We start from the raw sequence: 11,648 nt of genomic DNA on the forward strand, positions 1-11,648 counted from the left end.
GTGGCGGGCGCCTGTAGTCCCAGCTACTCGGGAGGCTGAGGCAGGAGAATGGCGTGAACCCAGGAGGCGGAGCTTGCAGTGAGCTGAGATCTGGCCACTGCACTCCAGCCTGGGGGACTGAGCAAGACTCCATCTCAAAAAAAAAAAAAAAAAAAAAAAAAAAAGAAATAGCGGCCAGGCCCAGTGCCTCATGCCTATAATCCCAGCCCTTTGGGGAGGACTGCCTGAGGCTAGGAATTTGAGACTGGCCTGGGCAACATATCCAGACCTGTCTTTAAAAAAAAAAAAAAAAAAAGATTAGCTGGGCAAGGTGGAGCACCTGTAGTCGCAGCTACTCAGGAGGCTGAAGCAGAAAGATCGCTTGAGCCCAGGCTGCAATGTACTGGGGACCCATCATTGCACTCCAGCCTGGGTGATACAGCAAGACCATGTCTCAAACAAAACAAAACAAAACAAAACAAGACCAGGTGTGGTGGCTCATGCCTGTAATCCCAGCACTTTGGGAAGACGAAGAGGGCAAATCACGAGGTCAGGAAATCGAGACCATCCTGGCCAATGTGGTGAAATCCCGTCTCTACTAAAAATACAAAAATTAGCTGACTGTGGTGGTGCATGCCTGCAATCCCAGCTATTCAGGAGGTTGAGGCAGGAGAATCGCTTGAACCAAGGAGTTGGAGGTTTCAGTGAGGTGAGATCATGCCACTGCACTCCAGCCTGGCGACAGAGCAAGACTCGTCTCAAAAAATTAAAAAATCAAACAAACACAAAAAACTACCCAGCTACAAATTAGGCATCCTCCCACTTGGTCCTTTTTCAGACTCATTTTGGCTTAATGGTGCCTTCCCCATTTTAAAAGCGGTCTCTTACTCATAGTGCCCCAGCCTTTTGAAGGCACAAGAACAGGAGCTGGGCTACCACCTTCAAGGGCTGTCAAAGATGGTGTGGTCTGAAGCCAAAGGTGAGCACACCAAACTCCATGGGGGCTGAACGCTGTGGTCTGTAGTGTCTGTGCTTCTGCAGGGTTAGCCTGGTCCCAGAAAGAGGGCATGTGCATGCTGGAGTGAAGAGCAAAATTTGATTTCCAAGCCCCTGGCGGGGGTCCAGAGGGAGGGCAGGGGCCACCTCCTGCCGGCTCCCTGCTATTGTTGCTCAGGGCCGGCCGTCTTGGTGGTCACCAGTTCAGTGGAGCCCAGCTCTGTGGCTGGCACAGGGACACTGTGGCCAGGTGGGGTGGTTCCTGGGTCTTCCCCAGGAGGAGGCCAGGCAGGAGCTGCGGCATCAGAGATTCCCGGAGACAGAATGATGACCTTGTCCAGGGGTTCTGGGGCAGGGCAGAGGGGATAGAGGCTCGGTACTGGGTCACAGCCTTCTCTCCCTCCCCTAGAAGACTCCTCTGGAGGGGCAGTACTCCATCAAATGAAGCCCACTGCAGGGTGGGGAGGGGTGGCACATGGCTGACCCTGAGTTCAGAGGCCTGGCCAGTGGGGAGCTGGCAGGGCAGGGAGTTGGGGAGCTGGGGCTGTCTGGCAAACCCTGCAGGGATTTATGGGGGAATCAAGCTCCGTTAGACTCCCAAAGGGCAGGACAGGCTTCTCCTTCAGACGGGGCCCCCTTCCCGCGAACTGTCTCTTCCTCACACTGGGGTATGGCAGGGCAGAGCTGTTCCTGGCTCCGACCAGGGTCTCAGGCGCAGGACTATGTCTCCGTCCCCAGCCTGAGCTCCTCAGAGCAAACTCTTTTCCGCTCTCTGTCTCCGTTTCCCCTTACAGCCCTTCACTACTCCCAGGGGCCATGCATCACCCCCTAGGCCGTCCCGACACCCCAGCCCCTGTGCCCCGCTCGGACTGGTTCCGCTACACACGGAACTCACCGTCCTTGTCCTTGTCTCCGTCGGGGGCCTCTGCGGAGGACGCGCCGCGAAGCCGCCGCTGTCGCCGCCTCCAGCTCACCAGGCCCACCAGGACCAGCGCCAGGACCAGTGCCAGGCCCAGCAGCGCGGGGGCGCCGAAGAGCAGCCCGGGTAGGGACAGCGCCGCCTCGCCGGCCCCAGCGCCCACCGACTCTTGCGGCTGCAGCGCCGTCCTGGGCGCAGGGCTGCTGGCCGGGGCTGCTGCGGGAGGGGACAGGGAGGGAGGGCAGGGGGCCGAGGGGAGGGAGGAGCGGGGACGGGGAGGGGCGGAGGGGGGCGAGGCTGGCCGGGGAGGGGAGGGACAGCCGGGGGGGTGCGGTGGACAAGGGGAGGGAGAGAGGCGGCGGTGAGGGCCGCGCGGTGATGGCGGGCCCCTCCAGGCCCTGCCCACAGGGTCCTTTCAGCCCTCGGCGCCCCCAGGGGTCGGGGCTCTGCCTTCGCCGTGGCGGTCGGGGCCCCGTCCTCCCCGCGGCTGCCGGCGCCGCGCGCCTGGTGGGTCCTCCTTACCCGGTTTCGGCCGCGGCGTGCGCAGGAGTCCGCAGGCCACGCAGTGCCGGACCAGCAGGTCGAAGCACTCGGCCGGGACGCAGGGCGTGGGGGCTGGCGCGTCCCTGCCCCGCAGGCTCCGGGGCCCTCGCTTCATGGTGCCGGCGCCTCCGCACAAGCCGTGGGGACTGAGTCTGAGTGGGCCTCCGGGGCCCTCGGGGAAGAAGCGGGGGGGCGGGGGGAACACTCTGCCCTGCCCTGCCCCCGCCTGCTGGGTGGGACCGAGCTCTCCTGGGGCCCCCCTTTCTTTGTTTCTTTCTTTCTTTTTTTTTTTTTTTTTTTTTGAGATGGAGTCTCGCTCTGTTGCCCAGGCTGGAGTGCAATGGCGCGATCTCGGCTCACTGCAAGCTCTGCCTCCCAGGTTCGAGCAATTAGCTGCCTCAGCTTCCTGAGTAGCTGGGATTGTAGGCGCCCACCGCCACGCCCGGCTAATTTTTGTATTTTTAGTAGAGATGGGGTTTCACCATCTTGGCCAGGCTGGTTTTGAACTCCTGACCTCGTGATCCACCCGCCTCGGCCTCCCAAAGTGCTGGGATTATAGGCGTGAGCCACCGCGCCGGGCCTGGCCTCTCTTTCTTCCTATGGTTCCCCAGTTCAGTCACTCAACCAGCACCGCCTGGGTGGGCCCTCTGCTGGGTGCTGGGACCGTCTGGGGGCAGACCAGAGCCTCCTCTTGGGTAGGGAGGTGGATGGAGCCAGGACACAGACCGTGAGTGGTTCCTCTGCTCCCTCTAGCCAAGGCTGCTCCATGACCTCGGATGCTTCTCCACTATCTCCCCCACGCCATTTATCTCCGCTTCTAGGGAGTCCTCCTGCCCTTCCTGGACAGAGGCGGTTGGGGACATCAGATACCTGCTTTTTTTTTTGAAACGGAGTCTGGCTCTGTACAGTGGTGCAATCTCGGCTCACTGCAACTTCTGCCTCCCAGATTCAAGCGATTCTCCTGCCTCAGCCTCCCAAGTAGCTGGGATTACAGGCATGTGTCACCACGCCCGGCTAATTTTTGTATTTTTAACAGAGACGGGGTTTCACCATTTGGCCAGGCTGGTCTGGAACTCCTGACCTCAGGTGATCCACCCTCCTCGGCCTCCCAAAGTGCTGGGATTACAGGCGTGAGCCACAGTGCCCAGCCTGACATCAGACACTTGTACCAGTCCCAAGTAGCATGTGGGTCTGCCCCAAGGGAATTTCACACTTGTGCTGATGGGGGAAGACAGCCTCGCAGCAAGGGTACCGGCTCATGTCATCCTGGAAGGTGGGCTAGAAGGCTTCATGGAGGGGGTGATGGTGAAGTATTTGCCAGATGGAGTGAGGTCTAGGGAACAGATGGGGGTGAAGGCCAAAGGGGAGCAAATGCTTGGAGGCCCAAACAGGAAGTCCAGGGAGTGCTGGGACCAAAGGGCTGGACTGGGGCCTTATCTAGCACATTAGGGAGCTTGGACTGTGGCTGGAGGACACGAGGGAGCCACTGGGGCTTTGTGCAGAGAGCGCCCAGGAAGATCTGCCTATGAGCAAGGGACCTGTGACTGCAGTGGAGGGAAGCCTGCCCACACTGGCTCCTTTTCTCCAGGGCTGTGTGTCCTCTCCCGCTACCTCTGTCTCTCACTGCGGGTCTCTCCTGTTTATCTCTGCTCCCCAGTGTTTGGGGTCCCCAACTGTCTGTCACCCGTGTCTCAGACTGAGTCTCAGAATCACACACAAGCCCCCTCAGCCCTCCTGGTCACATGCTACCCCCTCCCCAGGGCCAGGGCTGGAGGGGCCTCAGGGAGCTCAGGGCTGGGAGCATGGGGTTAAATGCCATGCGTGCCATCCAGACCCCTAAGCACTCAGGGCTGGGGGAGCACAGTCAGAGGAGAAACTCAGGGGCTGGGGAGGGAGCTTGGGGGCAGAGGGAGACCCTGAGCAGCAGCGAGGGGGTAGGCAAACACTCCAGGCAGAGGGCAGCAGGGGCTAAGACTTGGAGAGATGAAAGGGGAGCCTAAGCTGCTCTGGGGGCAGGCATGGCCACTGCCACAGGGGATGCTGGGATGGAGGAGGGAGCACCTGGGTTGCAGATGGGCAGGGCACCAGGCCCTGGGCAGTGCAGAACCTGGGGGTGTCTGGGTAGGAGAGAGATTCTGAGGCGTAACTGCAAGGGACCCTGTCTCTGGCACTGTGGCCCACATCCAGGACTGGTGGCCCAGAGCAGGGAATGATGCAGTGGCTGGCCATGGAGTGAGGGGAGCAAGGCCGGCCCCCAGGTTTCCAGCTTGGGAGACCCTGAAAGTTCACAAAGAACCCCAGTCAGCCAGCCCTGACTGGTGGGCACTGGCCCACCCCTCTCCATCCCCTGCACATGGGCCAGCAGCTCCCAGGCAGGAAGGTGTGGGCGGAGGGGAGCTGCAAAGGAGAAGTGGGGCTGGGGGCAGGTGTGGGTGAGCGTGGGTGTATGGTGATGTGGGCGTGGGGGCAGGTGTGGGTGAGAGTGGGTGTACGGTACAGGGATGGGGGACAGGAGCCTGGAGGGGAGCCAGGGCAGGGAAGGCCTCTCTGTGGGGCAGAGGAGTGGGGACAGAGCCAGAAGACTGAGCCATAGCCCTGCCACCCACACGCACATCCATCCCTGTTGGTGCTGCCATTACCCATTAGCGAGGGCTGCAGAGACCTGAGTACCAGGCGGCTCATTTAGCCCTTGTGCCAGCCATGTTGGCAGGCTGAGGTTTGTGGGAACCCAGGAACAGGGAACCTGTCCCTGGAGAGGGTGGCTCAGTGAGGCCAGAGTCGGGAGAATTTACAGGAGTTAGGAGGAGGGGGCTTGCCTGCGCCAGGTCTTCGTTTCACAGTGGAAGCGCTGGCTACTCTGACCCGCAGCAGAGACTGGAGGAGGCTGCTCTCAAGGCCAGAGAGACTGGGAGGGCTAGAACCCACTGTCAGAGTTCCAGGGTCCCTCACCTTGGCCAGAGAGGGAGGCCAACTGCTAAGAGCAGCAGACGCAAATGAGACACCCACTCATGTGACACAGATGTTTGCTGGGCGCTTCCTATGTGCTGGGCCAGGTGCCGGGACAAAAGGCCTGCAGGATTCGTGTCTGTGTTGTGTGCAGGTGCCTGGCCTCACATGAACCTTTCCACTTGGGCCTGCTAAATGGGGTGGGGGGCTGCAGCAGGCCCTGTGTCGCTGCTTGGATGATAAAACAGTTAAGAGGAATTCACAGTCAGACCAATGTGGGGAATTAGTTTATTCCTCAATGTATTCTTTCTTCCCCCATAGCTTTTTCTTATTTTTTTCTTTTGAGACGGAGTGCAGTGGCATGATCTCGGCTCACCGCAGCCTCTGCCTCCTGGGTTCAAGCGATTCTCCTGCTTCAGCCTCCTGAGTAGCTGGGATTATAGGCATGCGCCACCATGCCTGGCTAATTTTTTTTTTATTTTTAGTAGAAATGGGGTTTCATCATGCTAGCCAGGCTGGTCTGGAACTCCTGACCTCAAGTGATCCGCCCACCTTGGCCTACCAAAGTGCTGGGTTTACAGGCATCAGCCACAACACCTGGCGTCTTTTCTTTTTTTTTGAGACAGAGTTTCACTCTTGTCGCCCAGGCTAGAATGCAGTGGTGCGATCTCGGCTCACTGCAACATCTAACTCCCAGGTTCAAGCGATTCTCCTGCCTCAGCCTCCTGAGAACGTGGGATTACAGGCACCTGCCACCATGCCTGGCTAATTTTTTGTATTTTTAGTAGAGTTGGGGTTTCGCCATGTTGGGGAGACTGGTCTCGAACTCCTGACCTCAGTTGATCTGCCAACTTTGGCCTCCCAAAGTGCTGGGATTACAGGCATGAGCCACCACCCCTGGCCTAATTTCTTTATTCGAGTCTTTTTTTTTTTTTTTGAGATGGAGTCTTGCTCTGTTGCCAGGCTGGAGTGCAATGGCACGATCTCGGCTCACTGCAACCTCCACCTCCCGGGTTCAAGTGATTCTTGTGCCTCAGTCATCTGAGTAGCTGGGACAACAGGCACGTGCCACCACGCCCGGCTAAGTTTTGCATTTTAGTAGAGACGGGGCTTCACCATCTCTATTGGTGATCATCTCTATTGGCCAGGCTGGTCTCGAACTCCTGGTCTCAAGCGACCTGCGCACCTCAGCCTCCCGAAGTGCTGGGATTACAGGTATGACCCACCGCGCCCGGCCACCATACTCTACTTTTAATTCACTGTATACTCTTTTTAAAAAGATAATTTGGGGCCGGGCACAGTGGCTTAAGCCTGTAATCCCAGCACTTTTGGAGGCCGAGACAGGCGGATCACGAGGTCAGGAGATCGAGACCATCCTGGCTAACACGGTGAAACCCCGTCTCTACTAAAAAAAAAATACAAAAAAAACTAGCCGGGCGAGGTGGTGGGCGCCTGTAGTCCCAGCTACTCGGGAGGCTGAGGCAGGAGAATGGCGTAAACCCAGGAGGCGGAGCTTGCAGTAAGCTGAGATCCGGCCACTGCACTCCAGCCTGGGTGACAGAGCAAGACTCTGTCTCAAAAAAAAAAAAAAAAAAAGATAATTTGGGCCTGGTGCAGTGGCTCATGCCTGTAATCCCAACACTTTGGGAGACTGAGGCGGGTGGATCACCAGAAGTCAGGAGTTTGAGACTAGCCTGGTCAACATAGTGAAACCCTGTCTCTACAAGAAATTAAAAAAAAAAAAAGAAAAAAAAATTAGCCGGGTGTCGTAAGGGGCGCCTGTAATCCTAGCTACTCGGGAGGCTGAGGCAGGAATTGTTTGAACCCAGAAGGCAGAGGTTACAGTGAGCTGAGGTTGTGCCACTGCACTCCAGCCTGGCTGACAGAGTGAGACCCCACCTTAGAAAAAATAAATAAAATAACAAGATAGTTTGGGGTCTTCGGAGAGAAGGGGGTTTCTGTCGATTTTTGTGCCCCCAGTTGTCCTGCAAACACCCTCACAAAGAGTCTGATGCAAGTACTATTAGGACATTTTCCAGATGAGAAAACAGAGGCTTCACGGGGCAAGGGCCTTCTCGAGATGAGCCAGCAGGTGGGAGGGGCCTACAGGGGGTCTGAGTCCACCTGACTGTGAAGCGTGGCGTGGGCCCTACGTGCTTCGGGGACAGGGTTGGGGAACGTGAGGGCACTCTGGGGATGGGACAAGCACAGTGTCACGGGGAGCAGTCCTTGGGGACAGAGAGGCCCAGCCCCCCAGATCTGGATGTGAAACTGCTCTGGGGCCTGGGATGCACTCTGTACTTCAAAATCAGTTTTCGTTATAATTATGCAGTAGTACCTAAACACGTGCTCAGGAAAAACCTGCAAACAATACAGAAGTCTGAGTGACAAAGGGCGTTTCCCCACGGTCCCCAGAGGGAGCCTCTGTTTTCCCTTGGGAGCCTTTCTTCACTGCCTCGTCCTGTGCCTTTGCCCCCTTGTGTAGGTGTATACAGAAACAGCTTTTCCCGTGTTCCAGGAATGGGGTCAGCAGTGGAGATGGCTCTGCTGGCTGGGTTGGGCCTGCAGGGCTTCGAGTCAGCTCTGTTCGCTCCATCTTGTCTCATGACACCACCAGGACCACCCCTTGTGGTTATTTCCTTTCCCTTCTCCTGTATTTAAAAGCCCCCACAAACAAGGACAATGCTACCAAGTACCTCTTGCTGGGGACAGGGGAAAGGACACAGTGTCGTGAGCCTCGGTTCATTGGGAGAGGGGCAGGAGTGGCCAGGGAATCAGTACAAAGTCCTGGTGAGGCCAGAGCAGTGTGACCCAGAGGCAGAGCCCTGGGAGTCCCCTGGTCCCCTTCCTCCCTGAACCCACACCAGGGGAGGGTAGGAGGCCATGCCCTTCCATGATGCAGTCACCGATCCTTGCCTGGGTCTTCATGGGCTGGAGCTGCCTCTCCTCCAGCCCCCCACTCCATGCACAAGTGCACACACACACACGCTCCTGCACTGTGGGCAGGAGTCTGGCCAGGGCACCCCAGCCACTCTCAGCATGGGCCCGGGATAGAGGACATGGCCCTCCATGTGAGAATAGAGAGCAGACTACAGTCCCTTAGCCACAAGGAGCAGAGCCCCCACCTCTTGGGGGCCAGGTGTGTGAAGTGGAAGGAGGCTGTAAGGCCAGGGTGGGCAGGGGGGAGAGGAGTAGGGGGCCCCCAGGGCCAACCTCCCAGGCCTTATTCAGGGTACCAACAGGAAGACCGTTGTGAACGCACAGGCCGACTCCTGTGCACATGCCTCCCTGTCACTCGCCACTCACTCACTTAGCACCTACCAGGCACCAGGAGCTGTTTTGGGTTCTGGGGAAATAGCAGGGAAGCAGAAAGGAAACCCAAACGGGACACAACATAGTGGGTGGGGAGGTAAGGAGTGCTGGGGAGAAAAAGTCAGAAGGGCGGGGTGCTGGAGGGTTATGGGTGCAATTTCACACAGGGGAGTCAGAGAAGGCCTGGGGGTTGGCGACCTCAGAACAGAGGACAGGGTAGAGCGATCCCCAAGGGTGTCTGGGGCAGGGAAGCAGACAAGGCCCAGTGACCAGGAAAAGGGCGGTGCACAAAGCATCTCCCTACCCAGCCAGCTCCTCCCTCAGCCCTGTGTGGGGCTGGCACGACTGGTCCCATTTTACAAAGAGGGAAAGCAGGCTAGAGAGCAAAGGGGCCCGCCAGGCAGCCCCTGAGCCTGCCACACTACACACCCCAGTGTGTCCTCTTCCTGTGTGTGGACAGCGGCAGGGAGAGGGGGTGGGGCTGAGGCCCAGGGGTCTGTGTCCTCACAGGAAGGCCGGCCAAGCATACTGGAGGAGAAGGGCTGGGGGACCCCTTGGGCCTGGCCAGCTCGCAGGGGCTCCAAGTACAGCTGGCATCCCCTTTGATGGAAGAGGGCGGTACAGGGAAGGCTGCCTCCTGTGCAGGTCTGGGGCTCTGGGAAGTACCCACCCACTCTCCCCCAGGAGCTGCCCTCAGCAGTCCCCGGTCCACAGCACCATACTCAGGTAGGACCCGCAGACTTAGGGTACATGACCTGGCAGCCCACCCCACTGTCTCCCTCAGCCCACAAGTGTAAGACTTTCTGTCACAGAGACTCTGCCTGTGTCCTTCTGGCCCCAAGGGACACTGGAGGGAAGGGGCTAAGCCAACAGAACCTTCCAGAAAAGGTCCCTTTGTGCTCCAGCCCTGCCAGCAGGCTGGCCCAGCACCCCTGGTGTGTGTGGGTTGGGGGACAACTGTAACAGGGCGTTGTCTCAAGAACCCCCCGGCTCTCCTCGCCCACCAGCCTGCCAGCCTGCACCGAGCCACTGTCTGTGGAGGGTGAAAGGGCCGGCAGGGAGTCAGGCTCTTCAGTTTCTCTCCGAGCCTCACAAGACCTGAAGGGGGGGCAGGCAGTGGGGCTTGGAGAGGGAAGTGGGCTGCCCCAAGTCACTCTGCAGATCGGCCACAGACCCCAAGTTGATGGGACCCAGAGGCTGGGCCTGTTCCCACTGCACCACTTCCCCTCTGCAGCCGGGCTGCTCCTGCCTCTGCTCACCGGGGGTGCAGGAGACAGGGGGCCCAGGCTGCAGAGCCCCTCCTTGCTAGGAAGGTCCTGCCTCCTTGGCAGGGATGGGAACACCATCAGATTGGGGCCAGGACACTCAGGCCTGGACCACTGGCCATGGAGAATGTGAACTCTCCGGGGTCCCAAGGACTGCTCATAGCCAGGTGGACTGAGGGGGACAAATGAGTGTGTGACCCCGAGTCAGCTCTACTCCTCTAAGAGTGGGGCCCAAACACCACCTTCCTTCCGGCTTATAGGAGCATGGATGAGGCAGCTTCCAGGCCCAGCTGAAGAGGCGCCGCCTCCAGGAGCCTCAGCCCCCATTGCCAGCCTGTAGGCTGGGAATTCTTGTAGGGGGTTCTTGCCTGCCTTCAACAACGTCCTCCAATGTGACCACATCATGACCATGGCCACCCTGAGACATTTGACATTTGTTTAAAGCTTTATGTTCAAAATAATGGGCTTGAGGCCAGGAGATTGAGACCAGCCTGGGCACCATAGCAAGACCCCATCTCTAAATAAATACATAAAATAGTGGCGTCTTCATTGCCAGTCCTCAACCAGCTAGGAAGAAAGGCGTCAGGTAACCTGGTGGCATGCTACAGCTGAGGAACTGAGGCTTGCCAAGGGTGAGCGACCTGCCTGAGGTCACCCTACCAAGCAAGCAGCCAAGCCCAGCCGCTCCCATCTCCCTCCACCTCACCTCAGCACCAAGCACCAATTCCGGCACACACTGATCTTCCATTACTTCCCTCAGCCAAACTGTCTCCTGGACAATGCCACTGGGTCTCCAGATGGCACGAAGCAACCCCACTCTCTGGCCACCCATCCCCCGCCGTCCAGGGACAGCAGGTCTGAGGGCACCTGCCTGCCATTTAAGTGTGGCTCAGCTCTGCTGTGAGGCAGGGGCAGGCCAGCCCCCAACTCTAGAGGGGAGGCCTCTTGGTTCCAGGGCCCCTGCCAAGCTCGGCTGGGAGCTGGCGGCAGTGACAGCATTGTGTTCCCCAGTGCTTGGAAGGTTCCCAGACCCTTGGCTGGAGAATGCAATGCCACTTCTCTTGTTAAATGGTACCAGGTGGCAAGGAAAATGTGGCACAGGGACCTGAGAGAGGGGCCCCATGCAGGCCTGGGGGGAGGGGGTGTGGGGGAAGGCCTCTCCTCCTGGTCACCAGTAAAAAGTGACATCCCAGAAGAGCAGGCAGGCTGCGTCCACACTGCATTCCTCCCCTGCTTGGACCCCCATTCCACCAGCCCCCGCAAAGACCTACTCTAGCCTCCAGTTACCCTGCAAAGACACCCTTTCTGGACAAGGACAGAAGGGCCAAAGACAAGGTCATTCTCCGGGAAGGTGGGCCTTCCGGGCCTCTGCTGCTACTGCCCATCCCTTCAGGGACCAATGTGAAGGTTCCTCTAGCCTCTTCCTTCTGCCCTGGAGCCACCCCTCCTCCAGCACAGAGGCTGGCTTCCCCAACCGAGTGCCCGAGGGGCTTCTTGCTGCTGGGGAAGGCCTGCTTAGGGCCAGTGCCTGCACCACTCTGCTCCCACGCTAAGGGCCTCTGCCCTTGGCCTATCCTGCCACCCCCTGCCCTCTCACGATGCTCAGTGTTCTAGTGGTCTCATCCTGAGGCAGGAACCATGGCTTGCAGACTGCTGCTTTCTGGGGGTACACGGGCTGTCTCCACCTT

The 11,648-nt window shown here is 58.7% G+C and overlaps 1 protein-coding gene across 1 annotated transcript; it reads right to left on the reverse strand.

Moving 5' to 3' along the window:
- Window positions 1–282: 282 nt before the first annotated feature.
- LOC105464546 (TNF receptor superfamily member 13C) lies at window positions 283–2,567 on the reverse strand. Its single transcript, XM_071080962.1, has 3 exons — window positions 2,417–2,567; window positions 1,871–2,107; window positions 283–1,321 (listed from the first exon to the last, which is right to left on the reverse strand). The coding sequence occupies exons 1-3, from the start codon at window positions 2,550–2,552 to the stop codon at window positions 1,140–1,142; spliced, it is 555 nt and encodes a 184-aa protein (XP_070937063.1). The 5' UTR covers window positions 2,553–2,567; the 3' UTR covers window positions 283–1,139.
- Window positions 2,568–11,648: the final 9,081 nt, after the last annotated feature.

The sequence above is a fragment of the Macaca nemestrina genome, chromosome 15, assembly GCF_043159975.1.
Source record: "Macaca nemestrina isolate mMacNem1 chromosome 15, mMacNem.hap1, whole genome shotgun sequence".
Lineage (NCBI taxonomy): Eukaryota > Metazoa > Chordata > Mammalia > Primates > Cercopithecidae > Macaca > Macaca nemestrina.